The sequence below is a fragment of the Pelmatolapia mariae genome, linkage group LG8, assembly GCF_036321145.2.
Source record: "Pelmatolapia mariae isolate MD_Pm_ZW linkage group LG8, Pm_UMD_F_2, whole genome shotgun sequence".
Taxonomy (NCBI): domain Eukaryota; kingdom Metazoa; phylum Chordata; class Actinopteri; order Cichliformes; family Cichlidae; genus Pelmatolapia; species Pelmatolapia mariae.
This window is the reverse complement of record NC_086234.1, coordinates 3,686,212-3,713,272: the sequence shown is the minus strand read 5'-3', so window position 1 is coordinate 3,713,272 and position 27,061 is coordinate 3,686,212. Positions and strand designations below refer to the sequence as shown.

At 40.5% G+C, this 27,061-nt stretch overlaps 2 protein-coding genes across 2 annotated transcripts; both read left to right on the top strand.

Moving 5' to 3' along the window:
• Nucleotides 1-1,986: 1,986 nt before the first annotated feature.
• Nucleotides 1,987-7,541, top strand: LOC134633600 (gastrula zinc finger protein XlCGF57.1-like). The gene is made up of 2 exons (XM_063482472.1): nucleotides 1,987-2,313; nucleotides 5,661-7,541. The coding sequence occupies exons 1-2, from the start codon at nucleotides 2,211-2,213 to the stop codon at nucleotides 7,265-7,267; spliced, it is 1,710 nt and encodes a 569-aa protein (XP_063338542.1). The 5' UTR covers nucleotides 1,987-2,210; the 3' UTR covers nucleotides 7,268-7,541.
• Nucleotides 7,542-11,613: 4,072 nt separating this feature from the next.
• On the top strand, nucleotides 11,614-20,768 carry LOC134633604 (zinc finger protein OZF-like). The gene is made up of 2 exons (XM_063482476.1): nucleotides 11,614-11,960; nucleotides 17,651-20,768. Exons 1-2 carry the CDS (start codon nucleotides 11,840-11,842, stop codon nucleotides 18,916-18,918), a joined length of 1,389 nt encoding a protein of 462 aa, XP_063338546.1. The 5' UTR covers nucleotides 11,614-11,839; the 3' UTR covers nucleotides 18,919-20,768.
• Nucleotides 20,769-27,061: the final 6,293 nt, after the last annotated feature.

Here is a 27,061-nt window from a genome sequence, read left to right as displayed (position 1 = left end):
TAAATAAGGCAAAAACAGATTTAGTAAAATTAGAATGAGCTTGAAATTAATATTTGGTATCATAAAGGTGGTCAGCCTTTATTCCTCAATACATCCTAAAATCTTAGAGGTAGTTTTTCTATCTGGGTAGGCTTTTATTATATTGGATTTGTATTTTTTTTTTTTAAATTGAATTTAGTTTCTACTTAGTAAATAGTTGATCAAAATTATAAAATTCAGTAAAGTAATAAACATTATTTTAAAACAATTCTTGAAAACACATCCTGCCTGTGCAGTAGCCCATTCACATTCTGATGGATTTTTGCCATTAATCGTTAAGGACATAGAATAAATACAGAATAAATCTCAATTTCAGATGAAAAAAATAAACATCACTACATCAGAAAAGGGGACTTGATAGATGGTGGTATGAAAGCAATTGACACTGAAGTTATTACTGGAATATTAAAGATTGGTTGGCTTAATGAGATTTGCTTCTTATACCTAAGGAAAATAATGCTTATTTCCTTCAATTAATGGTAGAGAATTATTTTATTTGCAAAAGGAACATTGAAATAACAGAACACTTGTTTTATGAGTGTAAGACCGTTAAAAATGTTTGGAAATATCATCATAAAATAATGTTGTACAGTTCCAGACGTAGATGTAGATTTCTGGTCTTTTCAAAATACTCGAATGGGTAATCCTCAAATATAGAAAATACACTTTTAATAAACAATATGATAATCATGATCACAAATTCTATAATTCTATATACATGAATGTAATTTTTTTAGCCCAACCATGAGGGAGGACACTCATGGTTTTTAATTTACGAACGATGTGTAATTATACTTTCAGTGGTGAAATGGAATTGCCTGATATTGAGTTTGTTTATGTATTATTCTGCTTATGTTCCAATAAATAAAGAAGCAGTTTTTAGATGTGGAATGGAGCAGGGAGAGAAGAGCAAGGCAGAAATAATTAAGGGTAGAAAACTGGTTTAGATCAGGCTCATGTGTGCAAATGAATTACTTGAAAAGTGGCTGCTTATGCTGCTGGGTCCACTCCCCTTTTTGTTGTGTAGCCTGCTCACACTGATGTCTTTCACTGTGTGTTGGATTTATTTTTTCCCGTCCCTTGGGACTCAGTTTTGCATGCACTGAAAATAAATGTCTTACTTTTTAAACATTCTGCCTCTTGTGTCTTCCATTCTGGGTCCTTTGAAAACCTTAACATTACACACAGTTTGCACACTGTCACAGCCACAAGCTGATTGCTTCCATGCCACACTACACTGATGCTGTGATTCATCCTCAATGAGCTCAATAAAGGTAAAGTAAAATATAAACAGACATACTTTTATTGAAATTGGACATTTTATGTGTTATAAATCCTTTTTGATTGACCGTACTTAGTCCACTTGGAACTTCATGCACGTACACAAAAGTATTAAACTAAAAGTTGCAGATAAATTCATTCTGCTCTGCTGCTTTGATGACGATTTTATGAATGAGGTATTGAATGAGTGTCAAAGAGAAGAAAAAACCTGCCAGCAAACAGGTTAATGTTACAGACAGACTTGTTACAACAGTAAATGACTCGGAGTTTAAGTTGTTATTTAATTTAATTTTCTTTTCATGCAGGTAATTCCACTGAGATTTATTATCTTATTTACAAGAACAGCAGAATTTTTTGGACAACTTGGAGGAATAAGTTGTTTGCATAATATTTTGTGACAATAAAAATGAAATCCCCACGTATAAAAGAGAAAAGGATGGCTTTTGACTGGGTGTAATGCTGACTGTCTTAGATATGTGACAGTATTTTAACATATAAGTGAAATGCGGCACATTGTTTGCAGAATTAGAGGGTAATTATTTTAGAAATGTAATTTTGGACACTAACATTTAGAGAAGGACAGTAAGAGGCAGTAAAGCGATATAAACTGATGTCTGGTGCCTTTAAACTCCCAAAGAAGCAGAAGAAGAAGGGCGTCCGTATAGATGCCTGCTCAGAACACAGCAGACGTAAACAAATCTTTCGTAAAATCACCGATGACAGCTGCTGTCCTGTTCGGGTCTCTGCGGGTTCCTGTAATACATGGATGGATGAAGGCTGACGGAGGTTCGATCAGCATGACCTTCACGCTGATCGGTGATCGATTCTGCGCAGGCCCGGTTCATCTTTAAGGAGCCTACAGTTTATTTTAGAGAAAAAACACGGGCATCATGAAGGAAGTGGATTGTGTTCAGCAGCGAAACACAGACAGTCTGCAGACTGGAGGGCAGCAGCTGCAGCAGCAGGACGATGATGCTTTAAACCAAAGCGCTGGTAAGAGAAGTCGCATTAATGAGATTCAGTGTTTCTAGGATGGGGTAAGAGTGGCTGGAAAACCCCCTACTCATAATAAAAGTTGGTCTTCTTATACAGTAAGTCCAAAGAATCGATTCGCTTATTATATAATTATAATAACTTTGTAATGACGGACCGAAAAAGATTGGATTTAAAGAGAAGGTTTAGTGCAGCCCGGACTGTTTTAGAGTGCGCACACAACAGAGTTGTTTCTGTGTGATTTTATGTGCAGTGCTTTGCTGCTATTAGTAAACTGACTGCAGTCAACGAGATTCATGAAGGGATCTATCTATCTATCTATCTATCTATCTATCTATCTATCTATCTATCTATCTATCTATCTATTTGTATTTATATATAAAATTGCAACTTAAAAAATGTCAATGAGACTTTTTAGCTGGATAAAGAAAAGATATATAAAAGTCACTTTGCAAAATACCTATTGCAGCTTTAATCATTCATGAGAAATATGTTTGACAAATTTTTCTCAGATTACAAGCCAACAAGTAATTTACAGCAGTTTAAATACAGGCAGCGATTTTGACAGATGATCATTTTTTGGCACAACATCAGCAGCACAGATTTCCAGACCACTCCTCTCCCCGGAGATGTTCCCCAGTCAGCCGATAACCATAACCTGTCCAGTGTGTCGTGTGGGTTTAGCGGTCACAAAGTGATGTACAACTAAATAAAGTAAAAGAAATAAGAAAATGAAGTGCTGAAACAGCAAACAAACAAACAAATATGTATATATTAAGTCAAGACAACATGAAGTGAAGATTGTATAAAAAACAATAAAAAGTCTAAAAAGTTTTAACTGCTTTTTAAAAGAGTCCACAGAGTCAGGTAAACGTAGCTCACAAGACTGTGAGCAGCAGTGTGTTTAGTAACAAACTGGGATCAATAGTCTGGAGCCTGGCTAGTGAAAGTGTAAAGAGTATAAAGTAGGAGAGATGTGAGCTTGCTTACTAGAACATGTTAATACCCTTGCTTTGTGAAGAAGGCCCACAGAGGAATCAAATATTACACCAAGATTTCAAATGCTATGAATGACTTCACATAATTGATTTTAGGATATAATTCTAAAATCTAAAGCTATAATCATGGTCTTTGTCTTGTTGGCATTTAGAAGAAGGTAAATTCAAGAGAGTCAATCACTAATCCAGGTTAAATAGTGGACTAGGGTTGACAGACCAGCTGGTGAGACATAAAACCAAAGAATTATCTGGAGCTGCTGTGGTTACACTTTATTGTTTTTCTACCACAGCAGAGAAAAAGTGAGGGAAGGAAAGGGAAACTGTCCAAGTAGAAAAGAATGGCTGAGGGAGACTCGGTTGCAGACACCAAGGATGAGCATTCCTGTCACATTTCCCTGAAGTCCTCCTTGTCCTCGTCCTGCGGACGAGTCTGCAGTCATGAAAAACTGTAGCACACCTTTTACAAACAAACAATGCTCCTGCCTTATCTGTGCCCTCTGATAACTTTTTATTTTTATTTTTTTAATTAAAATGGCTTAAAATTGTATTTGATTTGATTTTTTTCTGATAAATAATCATGCAGCATTACAGTTTTGTTCACATCATGATTTTCTGACTACGGTATTATTAGAAAAATGTAGACTTTTTTTACAGTCAGGTCCATAAATATTGGGACATCGACACAATTCTAACATTTTTGGCTCCATACACCACCACAATGGATTCCAAATGAAACGAACAAGACATGCTTTAACTGCAGAGTGTCAGCTTTTATTTCAGGGTATTTACATCCAAATCAGGTGAACGGTGTAGGAATTACAACAGTTTGCAAATGTGCCTCCCACTTCTTAAGGGACCAAAAGTAATGGGACAGAATAAGAACCATAAATCAAACATTCATTTTTTAATACTTGGTTGCAAATCCTTTACAGTCAATCACAGCCTGAAGTCTGGAACACATAGACATTACCAGACGCCGGGTTTCATCCCTGGTGATGCTCTGCCAGGCCTCTACTGCAGCAGTCTTCAGTTCCTGCTTGTTCTTGGGGCATTTTCCCTTCAGTTTTGTCTTCAGCAAGTGAAATACATGCTCAATCGGATTCAGGTCAGGTGATTGACTTGGCCATTGCAAAACAGTCCACTTCTTTCCCTTCAAAAACTCTTTGGTTGCTTTTGCAGTATGCTTTGGGTCGTTGTCCACCTGCACTGTGAAGTGCCGTCCAATGAGTTTTGAAGCATTTGTCTGAATATGAGCAGATAATATTGCCCAAAACACTTCAGAATTCATTGTGCTGCTTTTGTCAGCAGTCACATCATCAATAAATACAAGAGAACCAGTTCCACTGGCAGCCATACATGCCCACGCCATGACACTTCCACCACAATGCTTCACTGATGAGGTGGTATGCTTAGGATCATGAGCAGTTCCTTTCCTTCTCCATACTCTTCTCTTCCCATCACTCTGGTACAAGTTGATGTTGGTCTCATCTGTCCATAGGATGTTGTTCCAGAACTGCGACGGCTTTTTCAGATGTCGTTTGGCAAACTCTAATCTGGCCTGCCTGTTTTTGGGGCTCACCAAAGGTTTACATCTTGTGGTGAACCCTCTGTATTCACACTGGTGGAGTCTTCTCTTGATTGTTGACTCTGACGCACATACACCTGCCTCCTAGAGAGTGTTCTTGATCTGGCCAACTGTTGTGAAGGGTGTTTTCTTCACCAGGGAAAGGATTCTTTGGTCATCCACCACAGTTGTGTTCTGTGGTCTTCCTAGTCTTTTGGTGTTGCTGAGCTCACCAGTGCGTTCCTTCTTTTTGGGAATGTTCTAAACAGTTGTTTTGGCCACGCCTGATGTTTTTGCAATCTCTCTGATGGGTTTGTTTTGTTTTTTCAGCCTAATGATGGCTTGCTTCACTGGTAGTGACAGCTCTTTGGATCTCATCCTGGCAGTTGACAGCAACAGGTTCAAAAAGCAAACAGCACACTTGAAATGAACTCTGGACCTTTTATTTGTTCATTGTAATTGGGGTAATGAGGGAATAACACACACCTGGCCATAGAACAGCTGAGAAGCCAATTGTCCCATTACTTTTGGTCCCTTAAGAAGTGGGAGGCACATATACAAACTGTCATAATTCCTATACTGTTCACCTGATTTGGATGTAAATACCCTCAAATAAAAGCTGGCAGTCTGCAGTTAAAGCACATCTTGTTCGTTTCATTTGGAATCCATTGTGGTGGTGTATAGAGCCAAAAATGTTAGAATTGTGTCGATGTCCCAATATTTATGGACCTGACTGTAAATAATAAATAAAAAATTGGGGTGACAGTTGAACTTGTCTGTTTCAGATTCTCCTGCCGAAGTCCAGCAGCTGTTCGTAGTTAAAGAAGAAATTCCTCCTGAATGGTCTCCCAGTTTGGACCAGCGGCATCGAGAGCTGCTCCACATAAAGGAGGAAGAGGAAGAAATCTGGACCAGTCATGAGGGAGGACCACATAATGGGCTGGAGGAGGCTGAAATCACTGGTGTCCTGTTCACTGCTGTTCCTGTGAAGAGTGAAGATGATGAAGAGAAACCTGAGTCTTCAGATCTTCATCAGAGCCAAACTGGAAACAGCACAGAGGCAGAATCTCCGACCAGCTGCTCAGCTGAAAAGATAAAAGCTGAAGCTGGTGCAGAGGACTGTGGAGGACCAGAATCAGCCAATGGCACAGACTTAAAAACTCATTTACAACCAAAAACTGATGAAAAAGCTTCAGACTCCTCTGAGACAGAAGTCAGTAATAATGACGATGAAGATTGGCAGGAACCTTTGTCAGATTATGCACCTGAAACTGAAGACAGTGATAACAGCTGGAAGGAGAGCAGTGCACTCGGGAGTGAAGTTTGTGGTGGAAAATGTAGCCAGTCTGAAAATCTAAAGGGACACAGGAGAGATCATACAGGACAGAAGGCATTTTGTTGTGGCGTTTGTGGTAAAAGATTCACCCGACAAGGGGATCTAAAGAGACACCTGAGGGTCCACACGGGAGAGAAGCCATTCGATTGCAGTTTTTGTGGCAAAAGATTTAAACAGCAGGGAGTTCTTAAGAGTCATATGAGAATTCACACTGGAGAAAAGCCGTTTGCTTGCGATGTTTGCGGAAAAAGATTTATCCATCAGTCAAATCTCAAGTCACACACCAGAGTTCACACGGGAGAGAAACCATTTAGTTGTAGCATTTGTGGTAAACATTTTACAGAACAGGGGAGTTTGAAGAGGCACAGAGGAATCCACACAGGACAGAAGCCCTTTGGATGTGGCATTTGTGGGAAAACATTTAGCCGGAAGACACATTTTAATATACACATGACCGTCCACACGGGAGAAAAACCATTTGATTGTGGATTTTGTGGTAAAAAGTTTAGCCAGAAGACACACTTTAAGATCCACATCAGAGTCCACACTGGAGAGAAGCCCTTCAGTTGTGATGCCTGTGGAAAAAAATTTAGACTTCAGTACAACCTTAAAAGACACATGAGAGTCCACTCGGGAGAAAAACCATTTGGCTGTGATGTTTGCGGTGAAAGATTTACAGAGCAGGGGAGTCTTAAACGGCACAGCGGAGTTCACACAGGAGAGAAACCATTTTGCTGTGATGACTGCGGTAAAACATTCAGTCGAAATACGCATCTTAAGAGACACATGCGGGTTCACACGGGAGAGAGGCCTTTTGGTTGTGATGTTTGTGGTGAAAAATTTACCGAGCAGGGGGTTCTGAAGAGCCACATGAGAGTTCACACAGGAGAGAAGCCATTCGGGTGTGACGTTTGTGGGAAGAGATTTAGACATCAGTATACACTTAAAAGACACACGGGTGTTCACACAGGGGAGAAACCATTCTCCTGTGGTGTTTGTGGCGAAAGATTTACGAGACAGGGGAATCTAAAGAGACACATGCGTATCCACACATAATAATCTGCACTTCCATGCTTGTAAAATCAGCAACTGTATCAGTAAGAAGTACGTGATTTCATTGTATTTGTAAACTTTTTTATGTGTGTATTTTAAAGTTTATAATAAAAAAAGAACTTTGGAGTCTTCCTACACCCCCGTTCTCTGCGGCCTGCTGGAGCAGGGGGGCTAAGAGGAGGAGTTGGCCGTCCGACTGGGGTCTGGTGTATGGGGCCTCCCTGCTGCTGCGGAGTCGGGGCGGTCTGCTTCTCCCCACCGCAGGGAAAAGGGTTACACCACCTGAGTCTGGGTGCAGTTTCCCCCTCCAGGGGCAAGGGTACCTAGACTCGGGGCTTAGAGTACGCTTGGGGAGTGTGATTGTGTGTACAGCGTCTCTCTATGTCTGTCTCCACGTTGGGTGAGTGTTGAGCAATTGTATATGAGAGCATGAGGGTGGGAATAGATGTTTGTATCTGTGTGTGCCTGTTTGTCTGTGTCTATATGTCAGGTTGGGTATCAGACGCCACCTCTCTGAGGACATCTCAGGCCCTCCAAGGTTTGGAGGCCCATCTCCCCCCACCACTTCCCCTGCCGGTGGCGGACGCCCTCAGACATCGGTGCGTTGGTGGTTCTCTGTCTCCGGGGGTGGGCGCCCAGGTACCCACCGGCTCACTCCTTGGCGGCTGCTTATTGGGGCCTGGAGCCTGGGGCTCGCTCGGGCCACTTTGGGGATGGGGTGCCCTCGGCCTCACGGCCCGGGGCTCGGCCACTCAGGCACAGCTGGCTGCCGGCGGAGCTCACGGGCACGTCACTGCAACCCCCCCTGGCTTCTGCTCCGCGGCTGCTGAGTGACCCCTCATCTGGGACTCTCCTCAGCTCTTTCTGGGACAGTGGCGCGGCTGCCCCTCTGTTGGTCTTCCTTGGTCTCTTGTGTTCTGGGGGCCTCTGGATGTCTGGAGTCTTGATCTCCTCCATACCTGCTTCATGCCCTGGAGGTCGGGGCAGTGGCCCCCCACACCCTCTAGCAGATCATTACATGAAGGAACCTTTTAAAAACAAGCGCGTTCATGCTCACAGGTGTACACACGGGTGATCACACACACAAATTACACCCTTTTTGGCTCCTACCTCAAAGCACACTGTGCGCTGTCGATCTCACGTGCTGCACAATAATGTTTAATATTTAGTATTTACTGTCATATTCTCATATATCATTGTGATCTTGTTTATTACTCTCGTTTTCTTCTGCTTGCTTTCTTTTTTCTTTCTCAACAGGTGATCCAGGTGATCGATATATGTATTTTTTGTCTGCTTATTCTGTTGGTTTTTGTTTTTTGCCCTTTTTCCCCGTCCCTCTTCTCAGGTTTTTTTCTTTCCCTCTTTCTTTCTCCACATTCTCTCCTCCAGTCAAGTCTGTCCCGTATTCAGCAAGTGAAAATAAAATAAACAATAAAAAGTTGAATCAAATGGACCATTACGGCAAGGCTGGGATGGTCCATTTGGTAAAGTAAATCCGTTGGGCATCTTTCTTCGCCTTTAGACAATAATTCTGATGGCAAAAGAACCAAACGGGACAGGTTAAAAAAAAAAAAAAAAAACTTACCCAGGATGGTGGGTATTTATGATGCTTTGCTTCAGATGATGTCTGATTATTCTGTGATGTTATTTTTTTATGCTGTGAGCTGTCAGTCATCCACAAACTGAGACTACCTATATTACAGGTGTCTCAAAGATCTGGAGCCAACTCTACCTCTTTACACATTTGATTCTGATTTGTATGTTTTTAAAATTATTGTGTTGAATATTTCTTTTCCCTGCAGAAACGTCTCAGGTTCTTTTTCAACCCTTTTCCTGATTTATAAATTATTACATCATGAAGAAAGGTGAAGAAATGGCCATAAACAGCTGCGGTGTTTTCAGTTATGGAGAGGCCATATAGAGGGGTGACCCTAGCTTTTGTGCTGTTATTTGCACTTCTACAGAAAATGTCTCTCCTGCTTTGTAGAATTTCAACTTTAAGACATATTTTAGCACTTTTATAGTTGTGGCTACATTTCTCTAAGTGCATTGTGGGTCTATGGTTGTACTTATGTTGCTGGTTCATGGTGCGGTTTAAAATAGGTTGTTTATGTTTAAATCTGTTGTGTGACCTGTAAAGGTGGCCCAGTATACAGGTTTAATAATGATGTGGAATTACTTGTTGCAGTATTATTTTAGATCTAAATCTAATGGGTCTTACTGAAGAGTTTAGTTGATAACCTCTTTTCTGTGGACATACCTTGTGTGAGTGCAACCCATGCCCAACTGCACATCACTGACAGTATGAATATCTTCTCAGCTCGTTTTTCAAAGTGAGCTGAGCCAAATACCTCCACCTGAGGCACAGGTGAGAACACATATATTTACAATTTAGGTTTAGAAATCATGTAAACAGTGTCCATTGGTGTAAAAAGTGAAATATATTGGAAATGACAGTCAGTTATTTTATTTGTCATGTTTGGATTCATCAAATCAAAATGCACAAGAAATAAAACATTTTATCGCCACAGCAGAGAACTTCTGAAAAAATGTTTAGACAGTGTTGTAGATGATTCTATTAAAAATGCATCAGCAGAGCAAACAAACACTATACCCACACAGAGACTACAGATCTTCACCATATTAGGTGTTCTTTAAGTCTTTTATGGTCTCTGGCAATATCCAGTTTTTCATATTTAGCCAAAAACATTTGGACACAGGACCTGAGAGAAAAAAATTTGTCCTGGTTCCAGCAGGCTGTTCTCCTTTGTTCTCCCTTGTTCCTCTTTCCCCCCTCTCTCTGTCTTGCTCTCAGGTGGAGTAGGGGCAGTGCCTTGGCTCACTGTACCACCCGTGGGTGGAGCTGCCCTACTTTCTGGTCCAGCCTGCACATCTGCTTCCCATTTTCTCATCACCCCTCTGGAATAAAAACCCAGCTGAAACATTCGCTCTTTGCCTCTCAGGTTTCCAAACCTTATTACTTGTTTGGTAAGTGGTTCCTAGTTTCCTAACTCCCCTTGTCTTCATTCCTAGTGCCTCTCAGTGTGTGCCTTGGCTGAATGCAGCTTACATGCAACTGAAGAAATCCCTTGTTGTTCTCTTGCCTCCAGTTGGACTGAGATGCAGGACAAGAGCTGGCAGTTCCTCTGCAGTACTCACACTGGAATACTCACTTGTCCTCCCACACTCCACCCCTTCTGCCCTCCAGAACCATCATCTGCCTTCCCCATCAGTACATCTAAACTGATGTCAGTCAGCAGATACTGGTTTAAGGACCTCCTACTGCACTGTCCAGTTCTCCTAGAGTAACGATCTGTCTCCTGGAGTCTCCTCCACGCTGGGAGACACAGCAAACCTTCTAGCACTGGTACATATTCATGTGCCATCCTTGAGGATTTGGACTAGCTGTGCAATCTCTCTAGGGTCCAAATATCGCCTCATGCTACCAGTAGTGACACTGATCCTAGCCAAATGCAAAACTATTGAAAAAAATAGTCAGAAAAAATGAGAGTGGCCTCCACCTGTAACACCATAACTGTTTTGGGGGTTGTCTCATCATTGCCCCTTTATATCCCAGAAGTTTAACTGATTAACTAATTCTATACTCCGATTAAAAAGTGCTCTTTTAAGTTTTTAGGACAGTATATTATGTGTCTGTCTGTGTTGTATACAGTATTTGTATCTCTTGAAAATGAGCTCAGTGTGACTGTCTGTTTAAATAAAGGATTTAAAAATAAATCAACCAACCAACCAAAAAAAAAGAAAAAGAAAAAAAAAGGAAAAAAAAAGAAAAAGAAATATGATGTTCATTTCAAATTAATTACTCTTAAGAAACCAAATAATCAACTTTCCAAGGGAGGCTCAAATCCACAACTGGATTTATCTAAGATTCAATATGAAACCTAACCCTTTCATTTAAGACAGAAATTAAAAGTGCAAAAGATAAGCTAACGATAAGCTAATTTATATATCTATAAAAAAATAAATATTAACATAAATAAATGTTAAATGCCAGAAGTGAATGCCAGAAGACATTTTTAAACAGACTTTTTTCCTGCGAAAAATACTTTTGACCTATGGTTCTATTTATTTCTTTTTTTAGAAGCCATAAAATTGTTTTTAGAGTTAGGAAAGTTTTGTATCTAATTTGTGGATACAAAACTTTATAGGAAATATCACCAGGTTGGTTACAAAGTACTCCCGTCAGGTACAATGAAATGAAAGAATTTTAATTTTCTCAGTGAAGTCCCACGCTGTGACAGGATTCATAAATCTGCAGGTTTCCCCACAGCTGTGATTTTTTTTAAATCTCGTGGTCGCTGCGGTGACCTGGGATAAAGGTGCCCGAGCGGATGCCTGCTCAGAAAACGCAGGAGACACGTCAACAAATCTTCCCAAAAAAATGAGTCAAGGAGAGTGGACGCCCTGTTGGAGTCCGTGTCTGTGACACATTCATGCATCAGGTCCGGACAGACATGCAAACATCGCGTCTGTGTTCGGAAGTCGATTCCGCGCAGGCCTGGTTCGTCTGAAAGGAGCCCACGGTTTGTTTTAAAGAAGATAGCCGCTGACAGCATGGACGAAGTGGATTATCTGCAGCAGTACGCCGCTGACAGCCTGCCGTTTGAAGAAAAACCAGAGATCAAACCGCTTGGACTCCATCAGCTGCAGGATGCTGATATTAACCGAGCCGATGGTGAGAATAACCTCAGATTTTATTTGGAGAAAACCGCTAACTAGCTGCTAGCTCGCCGTAGGGCTGGATAAATTTGGTTTTAATCTAAGATGTTTGATCTGAAGACACAATCAGGTCCTTAACGGGTCTTTAAAATGATTTAAAAACAGCCTGAGATGGATAGCAACCGATATTACACCGTGTCGTTTATTTATTGAACAAAAAACTGAACCCAAATGAAGAAACAGTATGTGGACAACTAAATGCACCCCATGATTCAGCCGCTGTAAAACCACCTTTAGCAGAAATAACTTGAAGTCGCTGTTGTGTGACTTCGGAGGAATTTTTGGCCCACTCTCCTTCAGAGCATTGCTTCAGCTCATTGAGGTTTGCGGCATTCGTGTATGCACAGCTCTCTCTTAAGGTCCCCCCGCAGCATTTCAGTCAGTCTGAAGTCTGGACTTTGATTGGGCCATTGCAACATGTCCATTCTTCCCTTTTTCAGCCTTTCTGTTGCAGATTTTCTGCTGTGCTTGGCATCGTTGTCCTGTTGCATGACCCAGTTTACACCAAGCTTTAGCTGTCAGACAGATGGCCTCACATTTGACTCCTGGCTGCAGCCTACTAAGCAGTAAGGATGTGCCCAGTTTTTCATGCATTGCTTCTGTGCATGCATAAAGAGTCTGTAGTGTGGGGTGTTTATTACCAAGAACATTAAATTAGCCAAATAATTATAGTTGGTTCTCACAACAAGAGAAAGTGATAACAGTGTCAAACCTGAATATAATACATTTACGTTCAGTCACATGAGTAAAAATTGGACAGCAACCTCCTTACATCTACAAAAATAGTGATTGTATATTGTATTTTTCACATTCTGCATATTCTGGTTGCCCAGAGCTTGAGGTTGTTGCACTCATGACCACTTTTGGTTCCAAGGTCACGGGTCGTCTGATAGGAGGAAACCTTTCTGCAAACAGTTGCAGTCTGACTTGGACTTGAGTACACAGACGTGTGATTCTTGACAATTTATGACATGCATTTGCATATAATTGCCAACCTGACTCCATTTATCTGCAGACTAATTAATAATTGAAGCGAGATAAACTTTATCTTATTAGATAAAATGGATATTGACGAAGTTTAACTTTGGCGACATAATTTGCAGTTAAAAAAGGCGATGAATTGAAATATGTTATTGCAGTACTCGGCATATCGCAAAATATAAAAAATTCAAATATTGTTTTATTGTGAAAATACAGCATTGTGGAGTGTCTGCTGGTGATTGCCATGTCTACTTATTTCTGTTAATATTTTGATATTCTTTCTATATACCTACCACGTGTTCCTCTTGCATCTCTGACTGACATGACTATGGTTTTAGGTCTTCTCAAGCCGGCTAATATACAGAAATCCAGGTTATGCAGAACTTGTTTTATAATACACCTGACTGTATTCACAGCTTAAACATATCAGGGCATAATAAAAACCCGTGTGCTCCTTAGCAGGTGTTCAGACTATGTCTGACACAAACAGCAACACGTGACGTAGTCCACAGTTTCAGAAACTTAGCCTACATGTAGAAGCACTATGTGGAAAAACTGCCTCCACAGCAGTTGCGACGTAGCACCCAGGAGTCAAACGTGAGGTCGCCTGTCTAACAGCTGAAGTTTGGCCTAAACTGGGTTATATAACAGGACAGTGATTCCAAGCACAGCAGCAAATCTGCAACAGACTGGCTGGAAAAGGGGGCAGAAAGGTGTTGCAATGGCCTAGTTGAAGTCCAGGCTTCAGCTTGATTGAAATGATGTAGTGGGACCTTAAGAGAGCTGTGCATAAGTGAATTCCTGCAAACCTCAATGATCTGAAGCAACACAGTAAAGAGGAGTGGGCGAGAATTCCTCCACAACAGTGTGAGCCTGATAAAGTCATACAGAACATGATTACTTAAAGTTAGCGCTGCCTAGGCATAGGCTTTTATCGGGTTGTTAAACCAACACAGGGTTTGGCAAACCAGCCATGAACATGTTCACATAATGGAGCCTTTGTGTGCCGTGCATGACAAAACGCAAACACAGACATGTCTACAGCAGAGCAGCGCATTTCACAAAGAGAAAACTAACATTAGAAAATGGAAGAAGAGGTTGAACACGTAATACATTTCACACACACTGTGTGTAGCATTAAAAAAACACTGTTCATAGTGAGTACACGTTAGTGTGCTGTGGGTAGTTTGTAAGATTTTTAAAGTTATATAAATTCAGTCTGTTTAACGCCTTTATTCTGAAGGAATGTGTCAAATACGAACTCAGCCTTCTTGCTTCCATAGGAAGCCATAAGTCAAATATGAGCCCATTTGTGTGATGGCTTAAAGCTTGGTTGAAACTGGGTCATGTGGTAGGACGATGATCCCAAGCACAAAAGAAAATCTGCAGTGGAATGGCTGTCGCAATGGTTTAGTCAAAGTCCGTGTGTGTCTGCAGCAAAGTAGAGTATTTCACAATGAAGAGCAAACTATAGTATTAGGGAAAGAGTAGGAAGAGGTTGGATGCAACACAGATCTGCTGCCACAGCAGCAGTGTGTAAGTGTGATGGGAAAAGCACAATTATTAATCTGTGCATGCTTTGCGTGGTCACCAGTTCTGGAAAAAAAGTAGTATACATTCAACAGCTGAAAGGAAAGCTGGCAAAAATGCTGACCGTGCAAGTTATTAGACTCATTAGTATATCAGAGTCCTTCCAGATCCCTCAGGTCATCTGGATCCGGTTTTTTATCAGTTCCCAGAGTCAGAACCAGACACGGAGAAGCTGCATTCAGCTTTTATGCTCCTTATATCTGGAACAAACTCCCAGAAAGCCTCAGATCAGCTGAAACACTCAGTTTATTTAAATCCAGGTTGAAGACTCACCTGTTCTCAGCTGCTTTTGAATAAAGCACCAAATCCACACTTTTAAGCTTAAATTTCAAAACTTACATTTTAACTACTGACTTTATCTACTGTTCTGATTTTATCTACTGTTTTGATTTTTGATTTTAAATACTGTTTTGTTTGTTTGTTTGTTTGTTTGTTTGTTTGTTTTTTTGCTTGTCTTAATCAATTTTAAATCATGCTTTTTATTTGTTTTTGCTTTTAATGTCTCTGTAAAGCACTTTGAATCACCTTGTTGTTGAATTGTGCTATATAAATAAACTTGCCTTGCCTTGCCTTTCAAAAAGGAATCTCAAGTTTCGGTCCATCTGACCACAGAACAGTTTTCCACTTTGCTTCCGTCCAGTTTAAAGAGAAGACTTTGGCCTTTCTGGGTCTTGTTCACATGTGCCTCCTTCTTTACATGATGGAGCTTTGACCTGCATGTGCGGATGGCACCGTGAGCTGTTTTCAGACAGTGATTTCTTTAAGTGTTCCTGAGCTCATGCACTGACTTCCATGGCAAAACTTCCTTTTAATTCAGTGCCGCCTGAGGGCATGAAGATTACGAGCACCCAATATAGATTTTCAGACTCTCCGTTGTGCACAGAGATGTTCAAATTCTCCAAAATTTTACATTCTTCTAAAAAAAGTTCCAGAGTTTGCAGCTTAGTAAACCTCTGCCCATCTTTACTTCTGAAAAACTCTGCTTCTCTAAGATGTTCTTTTATAACCAATCATGTTACTAACCTGCTCCCACTGGGTTACAAAAAAGAAATATGGTTGCGTTATGTTTCTTATTTGCATTTTACATAACATCCAAACCTTTTTGGAATTAAGTTTTTAAAATTTCAAGAAATAAAAGTTCTATATTAGGGTTAGATCACCATATTGAGTCTTATAGAAGAATTAAATATATTTAAAGTTTAAAGAAAAATAAGAAACTATATTTCTTTGGTCATCAGGGAAAAGCAAAGCTTAAGTTGGTTTTACAATCTTCAGACTGAGGTCCATCTGAGATCATCTGTTCATCTGAGAAACAGCACTGTTTTCCAGTTGGTGGTGGTTTTGTATGTCCCATATCTTGACCATAACCTTCTGTGGAGGTTAGGTCTGCAGTAAGTTGTTATGTAACCTGGTAAAAAGTTAAACTTGAAATTAGCTTGTAGTTCAGACTTTGTTGTAGAAAAATAAGTCTTGGCAGTTTGACAGTCGTCTTTATATAAACACAAACATGGGGGAGGCTGTAGCCTGCACCAAGAGACAAGATCTTTATATCTGTCTCTCCTATCCGTACTGCTGCTGAGGGTATTCTTTTCCATATCCCATCAGTCTAATCTGCCCAAGACCACATGTCTGGCAATGAAACGCTCAAACTGCTGCATGGTCAACCCCCCCCCCCAAAACTAAACCTGGATTTTAAGTAGCCAAATGAGTAAGAGCAGATAAGAGCCTTCCATTGGGTAATTATTGCTGTAATTAATAGATTTTGACTAGCCGTGTGGAGCAAACTGGAGCTTCTCATTGTTTAAACCACCATGTTAGAAGAAGATGTTACTCAGCTTCTGATTGGCCTGAATTAAGCAGAGAAAACGACTGAAATTACTGAAAGTGGCACAGGATCTCTCTGATGCATTTCTTTTAAAACCTGGAAGGATATAGTGGTGAACAATCTTCTCTAAAAAATCTTGAATGATCGTGACAGGAGATGACTTTGAAGCGTTTGAAGTCAGATTGAAAAAAATCAACAGTGGAACTCTCGGCTGTGTTTTAATAGTTAAATAGCATTTCCACATGCACAATGGAAAGAGTATTCAAGGGATGGGGACTAAACAGCTGCTGAGCTTTAAGAAAACCACTAAAAAGGGCTTCAGTTTGGTAGGGAGCATACTGATTGAAAAAGGTCATGTGGTCTAAGTCCAGATTTACCTGATCCTGAGTGATGGCTGCATCTGATTGTGAAGAGAGGCTGATTAGTTGATGCACCTGTCAACGGCCCTTCTACTATATGCAACCAGCTGGGCAGTGTTAAGGTCTGAGGTTGCTTTAGTGGGTTAGTTCAGAAACATAATGTGCTCAAACACTAAGGTCACCTGACTACCTAAATATTCTGAATGACCTTGTCATCGTTGAATGTTTTTGTTCCCTAATTGAACGTGCATGTTTAAAAATGACATTGCCAGGGACCACGAAACGCCGTTTTACACATGCAAGTAAAGGTATAATTTGCAAAAAAACCCAGCTGCTACTATTGTTCTAAGCAAGATATTAAATCAAATGGTTTTTAACGTAAGATACACATTGATCATTAGATTACAGTAATGTTTATAATTACTAAAACAGTATTAAATGATCCTCACCCATAGAAATGTGTATACTTGTAAATGTGATGTGTCTTTTTAGTTGAATAACTGGTGAATGGTAAATCTTGATATACTCTATTCCTAACATCATACTTTGCTGTGCAGTATAATTTGACCAGTTTGTCTGGCTCAGACTCTGGGCACCACTAGCTCACTTGGAACAGTTTATGGATGCAGTCTGAATACATAAACTGTCGGCTTATCGTGAGCTCGATGTTCATGCCCAGCGTGAGCTGGAAGTAATGGCTGGTTATTGGACCCGTACAGTGTGTGTAGAGGAATTGCAGGATCTGGCTGCGCGGAGAGACTGATTAAAACTCATAGTGAATACGTGGTGTGAGTTAAAACACACTACGAGGATTTCAAACTGCTGAGGATGAGTGTCGGTGTATTTCAAATCGGTTATCGATGTAAACATGTGTTTCATTGTTGCCTGCAGATATTCAGCAACTTGTGGTGATCAAAGAAGAGGCTCCATGGGACCAGCATTACTCGGAACACCTCCACATAAAGACGGAGCAGGAGGAACTGTGGGCCAGTCAGGAGGGAGAGCATCTTAATGGGTTCGAGGAGACTGAAATCACCGGGTTTCCATTCAATATTCTAGTAAAGAGTGAAGATGATGAAGAGAAACCTCATTTTTCACAGCTTCATAAAAGCCAAACTAAAGACTGCACGGCGGCTGAGCCTCCAAGCAGCAGCTTGACTAAATGGATTAAGATAGAAACTTACGGAGAGGACGGTAGATCACTAGAACTAGCCAGGAAACCTGATCCCAGTACTCATTTACAAACAAATATTGTTAAAGGGGCTTCTGACTCTTCAGAGACGGAGGTCAGTGATGAGGATTGGCAGGGCCCGTTGTCAGATTCTGGACCTGAAACTGAAGACAGTGAAAATGGAAAGCTCGAGTCGGGCGTTCCTAGTGAGGCGGGACATAACACTCCGAAAAAAAACTTTAGCTGCTCTGCGTGCGGTAAACATTTTGTCTACAAGCAGTCTCTTAAGAGACACATCAGACGTAATTCAGAAAATGGTTCTTCCGGCTGTTTGGATAACATGAAATGTTTTAAACGGAAGCAAAGCATAGACTCGCACATCAAAATTTACACGGGAGAGAAACCGTTTGGCTGTGGGTTCTGTGGCAAAAGAGTTAAGTACCTGTACAATCTTAAATCACACATGAGGGTCCACACGGGAGAAAAATTATTTGGCTGCGACATTTGTGGAAAAAGGTTTACGCATCACCAGAATCTGAAGACACATGTGACAATCCATTCAGGGGAGAAACCGTTTGTGTGTGATATTTGTGGCAAAAGAGCAAGGCATCAGAATAATCTAAAGATACACATGATAGCCCACACAGGAGAAAAACCGTTTGGGTGCGACGACTGCGGTAAAAGATTTAAACGGAAGACTCATCTGACGACGCACATGACTGTCCACACGGCAGAAAAGCCATTTGGCTGCGACGTGTGTGGCAAAAGATTTAACCGCAAATCCCACCTTAGGACGCACATGATTGTTCACACGGGGGAGAAACCGTACGGTTGCGATGTTTGCGGCAAGAAATTTAACCGAAAAACGCACCTGGAGTCTCACATCACGGTTCACACAGGAGAGAAACCATTTGGTTGCGCTATTTGTGATCAAGGATTTACCCAGCAGGGAAGTTTAAATCGACACATGAGATTTCACTTGGGGTAGAAACGTGGTCAAAGTCACAGAGTTTGGTCTGAAAGGGTCAAAGTGTCGCTGAAAGCCACAGCAGAGGCTCTGACTTGCAAGAATTATTGCTCTCTTCATCTGCGTCTACAGTTTGGAGACTATCTTTTTGTTTTTGTGATTAATCTTTGTTGGGATTCTTGACATTTTATGTTACAAGTTAAGAATTGTGGCAGCACGGTGGCGCAGAAGTTACCACAGTGCTGCCCCACAGAAAGAAGCTCCTGGATTTGAACCCACTTCCCCTCTGGGGCACCCTGTGTGGATGCCCTTGGACTTCCTCAGGGTACCCCAGCTTTGTGCCACAGTCAGAGGACATGCTTGTTAAATAAATGGGTAACTCTAAATTTGCCTTAACTGTGAATGAGTGTGTATGGTTGTCTGGACAGGCCCTGTACCCCTCTGTGAGAGCTGTTAGGGCTCCAGCCCCACTCCAACCCTGCACTGGCTTGGCAAGAGCAGTTAAAGTAATGACGGCTGTAATGACATCATTTATGGATTCAGTCATCTCCTGCGTTGGATGAGGATCTGGTCTCTTTATCGTCCTGCAGTGCTTTTTTTTTTTTCGTTTTGTTTTGTTTGTTTTGTAGGTGTCCCAAAACTATTTACTGGCCATTCTTGGCCCTTGCTTCATGAAACACGTCTTTAAATACAACTTTCAAAAAAACTTGTGGCTCACAGTGTCCCGGAGCCCGTAGAAGACACTCTTTTGAGCTGATGTAAGACTTCAGTGTGGAGCATTAACGAGTAATCTGTTGTTGTGGATGGATTGTCTCTTCTTGCCATATGATGGCATTTGTCTCTGCCTGTCAGGGACGTTCAGCACGAACTGTTACTGTGAACAGCCAAACAAACGTTGTCTACGCTGGGAGAATTTGGATTATTGTTAACGCCGATTTTGTTTGCATTCTCTGAGCGTTTGGAGCGAGAAATGACGACTGAAGTCAGAGTCATCAAGCGGATGGTTTACAAGGTGCAGCGCTCCACCAGCTGGAAAGCTTAAGGCAGTCAACAAAGTTTGACCACAAAATTAATTCTGTTTTGTACGTTAGTCTCCTAATCATGTCTCCAGCTGTCACAGCTGCACTGATTCAGCACTCGTATCTCCTAATCCAGCCGTCATTTTTCATTTATTCATCATTATTTATAATTATTAATCAGTTTTTTTTATTTTGATTAACCTAATGATCATTGGAGAAAAATGTTTCCCTCTGTGCCATTTTGTTTGAGATAATTGACTGAAGCATTTTGTGTGTTATGAATTTGAGGAGAACACACTGCAGTGCTTTGATTCATGGATCTATAATCCTTAAAATTTCAATAATCATTTCCTAAATGATGATCAGAACTAAATGTAACATTTTGGCCGAAGATGATGAACTGAAAAATATTAATTTAATGTTTGTATTTATTGGATTCCTTAATTGAATTTAGGAGAAAGTTACCCAATTAGTATTTGAAATTATTTTTAGGGGAAAATTTACACTTTAAAAAAAAAAAGAGATAATGAAGGATTTTATTTTATTTTTTAATTAATTTTGAGTTTGAACCAACATGTAGCGTCATTGGTAGCCTTGCACTTTAAGTTTTTTCCACATTGATTTCAGCCTCGAGCTTTGAGTTTTGACTTGATCACCACATTGGTTTGTCCAGCAGATGGCAACAGTGTGACAAAAAAAGAGATGCAAGGCTGGCACTCTGTTTGCTGTTGTATACTTGTGTTCTTCATGCATCTTTAGTTATTAATCAAGTCAAGACAATAGCTTGTTTATTATAAATTTGAAAGAATGACAGTGTTACATTAAAGTGTGTAAATCAAAATAAACCCTTTCCCTGCCAAGTCCAGTGTTGGTTTCATTTTCTGGGTTGTTTAACTGGTTGAGAAAACCGTGAGATGAAGCTAAGCTCCTGTTGTGCAAGGCATTTGATAAGAAATGCAGCAGTGTGCATTTACAGCGTGTTTAAAGTCGGTGTGTGAGTCTGTTTTTTCATTGACCTGTGTGCTCCACTTCAGAAGCCAAAAAAGGTTTTTAGGAATCGTTAACCACAAAGAAAAGTATCAGAGTTGAATTTTAGTGAAATAAAGGGCAGCAGGAAGCACATGTGTGGGTGCTTTTCCTCCAAAAATGATTAAAAATGAGTTTCAGTCCAGAGTTTTTTCCTTCCTTTAGTTGACCCACCCACTTTGAATCTGTGCCCTGTTTAAAAACCGCTGAGCCAAACAGACCTGGAGAGAGGAGTGCTTCTCTCAGACATGAAGTATTACTAACTGCTGGCCCTCAGTGGTGATAACCGGCCAGTGCACCAACATGAGTCTTCACAATGCATCCTTCAGCGTTTGTGTCTGCAGGCCTGATCACAGGGAAATCGCTGAACCAGTCTCTGAAAATAAAACTATATAATTTCCACATTTTAAAAGTTACAGAGGCCTTCATTGTGTGACCTCTCTTTGCGCTGAGGTGTCGGACTGACTCATGTACTCCAGACATCTTTTCTGATCCTGCACAGGACGATCAGAAAAGGTGACATCAGACAGTGAAATCATCTTCATGACTCACATATTAGCAGCTCCTCATTTATTACACAAGCCACTGTTAATGCATGGCTGCCAAATGGAGACGCACACACAGATCATCACCCTGTCTCCTCATTCTCCTGTGTTATTGATGTCGTGCTCTGTGAGTGAAGCATCAACAGCCACTTTCTTCATCTGAGGCTGAAAATCCTCTAACGCTCAGTGATTAACACGTTTTCCTTTTTGTTTATTCTGTGCAGAAACCAAAGTGCAAAGAGGATGCATCACAGTTTCAGAGAGGGATTATAAAAGCAGATGGTTCCTGTATTTCTCTGCAGTGCACAGTAAATAAGGACATTTTCCAAAATATTACAATATTACTTTAATTTTCTTTCAGCATTTTCATTCAATCATTTCTTTATTTTTCCTTCTTTCTATTTCTCTAGTCTGGTTTCCTTCCCTTATTATCTTCTGTTTTTACTTCAGTTCTTTATTTTTTTTTCTTCAATTCTATTTTCTTGTCAGAAGGGAAATGTGGTTTTTACAAGCTGCCAATTACAAGTCAACTTTCAATAAAAGATTTTACACAAATATCAACTTTATAAAAAGCCGTTGCACTCCAAACTGCGTGCGCCCTGTAATCATCTCAGACTTGAAACAGTCTAACAAGCTGATGCTCTGTGTAATGCGATTATATTATAAAGATTAAGATGTATTTAATAAGATTAATTAAATAGAAGGAATAAATACTGTGAACCAACCTCTGAAGCTCAGTAATGAAAACATTCTATCTTATATTAGTGTGTGAAAACAACGCTTCATAGCTTCACAGGGAGTTTTAAAAACTGAGCTTTCCTGGAAATGACTTCTGGCTGCTGCAGTATTTATCTTCACAAGAAAGGAAATTAGCTCATCTTCCAGAATGTCACACTATTACTTACAAATTCTTATTTCTTTGTCTCTTTCCAGTTTGCTTCCTCCTTTTATTCGTTTCTTGTATCCATTCTGGGGTCCTGGATGTATTTCTATGCTCCCTTTTGCTTCAGGCCTTATTTATATAATATTTATATTCTTTGTTCAGTTTTTCTAACATTTGAATCTTTTCATGTTATCTGTTGGATCAGAGGAATGAAGCTGTCACATAATATGCACTCACTGGACAATTCAAAGGTACAGGGTGCTGGTACCGAGTTGGATGCCTTTTTACCTTCAGAATGTTTTAATTCCCTGTGCCACAGATTTGAAAAGTTGCTGGAAACATTCCTCAACACACCGTTGCTGCAGATTTGTCGGCTCCATGTCTAAGATGGAGGCCATGTGAGAACCCAAGAACCCAGCTGTGGTGTTCAAACGATGCTCAGCTGGTACTAAAGGGCCCAAAGCGTGTCAAGAACATATCCCCTACACTTGCCTGGGCAGGAGGAATCTGTGGTTTCTTGCTTTCCAAGTTCTCACCCGTTCATCCAAATGCTGCAGCAAAAATCAAGAATCATTAAACTGGGTAACATTGATGAGTGTGTGTGAACTGTAGCCTCAGTTCCCTGTTCTTATCTGACAAGAGTGACCTGGTGTGCTCTTCTGCCGCTGTAGCCCTTCAAGGCTTTGATATATTGTGTATTCAGAAATGCTCTTCTGCATGCCCTGGTGTTGCCTTTCTATCAGCCTCATCTCCTCTGACTTCAGACATGAAGAAAGCATTTTCACCCAGAGAACTTGGAGAAGAGAACGTCAGCAGGTCATCTTGAACATGTTTACATACCTAAGTGTACTGAGTCACAACCATGTGATTGGTTCATTGGATATTTGTGAGCGGCCATGAGGAAATAAGTAATCAAGTGTTCTTTATTGTTTTTGTCTAGGCTAAGTTTTTGTTGCCAACTAGCTGTAACAATGCTCCAAAACAGAACTCAAAAATCTATTATAACATATCTGAAGAGATCTGAATCATAGCTGTGAACATAATGGCCTGTGGCCATCAAGACTTCCTAAAATAGCCATTTTGAATCTCTCATTAATTTAACCTGCTAGTGAAAAACAAAATGGGCCCAATTCCCGATCAGTGTGTGGCCAGTCAGTTAGTCCGCCTTCTCTTGTCTAATATAGAAAAGATTACTAGTAGCTGAGTTACTGAGTAGCTGTTGAAGAGTCCAAAGCTTTAAACAACAAATGTGAACTCTTGCAAACTGAATACAGATTTTTGCATAAGTAAAACTTTATTATTATCTCCTGCCATAATACTCAGACCGGCCAACCTGGCATCAACCTGGTTAAAGTCACACTTTTCTTCTCCATTCTGATGTTCAGTTTGAGCTTCAGCCGGTCACCTTGACCACATCTACGTGCCCAAATTTACTGAGTTTCAGACATGTGATTGGCTGATTAGATGTTTGCATGAATGGGTGTTTAAACAGGTGTACCTAATGAAGTGCAGCTGAGTGTAGATCAGAAAGCCCCCTGAGGCAGGTTTGTGAATAATTTCTTTTGCTCTTTGCTTCCTTTTTCAGCTGATTGTAACTCTCAGTCATCATAGACGGTAATCCTATTGCTAACTTTATATTTTGGAGAAAGCCAAAATAACCTTTTTTAATAAAAAACATGAATAATTCCTTGTTCCTTTATTGCCATGACTCGGGAGAACAATTTCATTTAAAAAAACACATATTCTGACTGCCTAGGGTTAAGGTTAGGATTAAGGCTGATGGCTGCAGAGGATTAAACTAAGTTTAGAAAAACAACTTTTAGACTTTTCTCCAAATACTTTTCCATTTTCGTCATTTGGCTTAAACTGGTGGAACATTTCTTCCTCCCCTGTCCTTGAAACTTTAAAATTGTTGAAAATGCTGAACAGTCACCCAACAAAAACGCCAGTAAGGACGCTCAGAGCTTAATTTTGAATCACACTCTAACATGCAGCAATTTGTTTGTCATTTTTTTTGGCATTGTTGCTGTTATTTCACGCTCTGATTTAGTTTAACCTCAATTACCTGGTTGGATGATTAGTCACAGTAAGATTACTCATGCTGGATATTTTGAGTCCCTCTCTTAATAATGTGCTGATCTCAGAGTACTCATTGTCTCTGAAGTCATCACAGTAAGTTTGGAAGCTTAACTTAAATCATGTGCATTCAGAGACTGTTTTTTAGAGACTGCAGGTTAGCATCGGCATGTGATTTATGTTGTGGAACAAGCTGTGCAAACAGCACGAATGATGCAGCAGATGACGTGAAGGCAACTAGTGAAGCTGCTGCTGCACATGAAGCAGGGTATTGCTGCACTTCCACTGGTTATTTCATCACTCTGCTCCCTCCCCAGTTTTACACCATCATTTACACATCAAGGCCTGGAGAAACAAGATGAATGTATGTTTTCACTGTTTGCCTAAAGGTCATAAATACACAGCATAAATAAAACAGGACCATTCTGCAGTTCTGAGGAAACGGGAAACATCTTGTTTACCACTCTAACAAATTAACACTGTGATTGGAAAAAAAAAAGAAAAGGAAAACAACACTGACATATTGGAAATCAATACCAGTAACTGACTCTGCAGACCAGGCGCAAGGTCCTATTTACCATCTCCTACCGCCAGCATGTCCTGTGTTACTCACCAGATTCAAGGTTTCCTGCTACAGACTTCCCCCCCTCCTTCAATCTCATATATATGGGAAGGATGCAGCCACCGGTGGCCTTGCACCCGTCTTTATCTCCTCGGCGGAGCCATTAAAGCCTTGGCTGCTGCTGCTGCTGCTGTGGCAGACATCTCTCCAGATGTACTGGAACAAGACCCCACATTAGGCCTGTTGATGGGGTTGAACTGGAGGACAGACACCCTTTGGTGGAAATTAAACAGAAGCCAGCATTGGCACAGAGCCTTAAGGTTATTCATAGTTTCGTGAATCTAGAGTTCATCAGTTTTATTTCTGCAGGGGAAACCTTTATGCAGCTTATGCATCCATTCCTGAATGCATTCATTTTAACTTTAAATGCACTTTATCCAACCTTAGTTTAGGTTGGATAAAACAGAAAGTCTGAATGTCCCAACTTTAGAAACAAAAAAGAGTACAAGATACAAATTTTAGTTTTAGCGTTTTTTCATTGCTCCATTCACTGCAGTATCACAGAAACACTGCTTTAATTAACAACTCTAAGCAAGTACATGCATAGCGGTGGGTTTTGATTATCGATTAAAATCGATTCCAGCTTGGATAACGTAAAATCGATTCATTAAAATCCTGAATCGATTTTTAAATATAATTTTATTTTGCCCGAAATGCCAGAATCTCAGGTTAAACCTCACAAAAATGCAATAACCACAAAACAGCTAAAAATGAGTAAATGAGAGCAGGTACACGGATTCTGCACAAAGACCTAAACACAGAGCGCGGCCTGCAGACGTCGGCTTTCTCACCCGACGGCACGGACACGGTCGGGGCTGAAAGCCGACAGCTCACTGATTCTGATCCGTCGGCGGGTCCGCGCTTTGTGTTTACGCCCTTTTTGCGCTAGATTCAGAAGCTGCAGGTTTTTATCTCTCTCCAAACAATATTGACTGAACCAGCAGCAAAAGAAGATCCAAACTACACTTCACATTTCGCTTCAGCTAAACATCATCATGAATCCACTCTTAGTTTTGCTGTTTTGCTTCCACCACGATAAAATCAAACTTCATACAGAGCTCGCTGTCTCTCTCTCTCTCTCTCTGTACTTCAAGAACAGTTTCCCATCTAAAAATCTGTTTTCTGCATTATTCGCTTGCTTGTTACGCACAAGACTACTGTTGTTTACAGCGCTGTCGGCCGCTGTTCTTTTCCTTTTCCTTACTTCTGAAAAGAAAGCCTCATTTCTGCTGTTCAATACTGAACAAATTGAAACTTTTTAAAATTATGCAAAATTGCAAAACGCTTAGCTGTGTCTCTAATCAAACCTCTGTAACTTTGCTCTGCTTCACTTCAGCAGCATCAGGTAATGTTCATATGTTGATTAATGACTTTCTTTCGTTTTTGATCTACTGCAGAATATTTTTAAGGACATCTGCTATAAAATCCCAGGCAAGGAAAGTCGCCTTCATGTTTTTCTGTGTTTTATCCTCAGTTACTTTGACACAAAGGCATCTGCTGTGATGCTTACACTTTTTATAAAGTTTCGCAAGTGTCAGCTTTCTTTTTATAGATATAAAAATATGGAAATGTACTGATACGATCAGAATTATAATATTTCTGACTGAGGCAAAATTTCCCCCGATTCAAATCGAATCCAATCGATTAGGGACCTTGTGGATCGGAATCGAATCGATTCTAGAAATCAGCACGTGACTTTCGCGCATTGCATTGTGGGTACCAGTGGCAACAAAATCAAAACACTGCATCAAGTGCTAGCATTTCCAGCACCGGTAATCATTAATTCTGCAGTTTTAATCCCTACTTGAATTTTATTTGCCCCAAAAACAGTTATGTACAAAACGAAGGTGAACACGGCAGGTTCGTACAAAGACAGACGTGACGAAAAGGCATTAAAAAAAAAAAAAATCAAAGGCGTAATAGGGTTAGACCCATACCAGCATACAGAGTGGAGTAAGGACATTAGCGTCCTGCCCAACTTTCATCACGCACA

Excerpts from the sequence above, each read along its gene's own strand:
- LOC134633600 (XM_063482472.1), top strand. The coding sequence starts at position 2,211 with ATGAAGGAAGTGGATTGTGTTCAGCAGCGAAACACAGACAGTCTGCAG. Across the intron at positions 2,314-5,660 it reads TGCTTTAAACCAAAGCGCTG|ATTCTCCTGCCGAAGTCCAG; the intron begins GTAAGAGAAGTC and ends TGTCTGTTTCAG.
- LOC134633604 (XM_063482476.1), top strand. The coding sequence starts at position 11,840 with ATGGACGAAGTGGATTATCTGCAGCAGTACGCCGCTGACAGCCTGCCG. Across the intron at positions 11,961-17,650 it reads TGATATTAACCGAGCCGATG|ATATTCAGCAACTTGTGGTG; the intron begins GTGAGAATAACC and ends TGTTGCCTGCAG.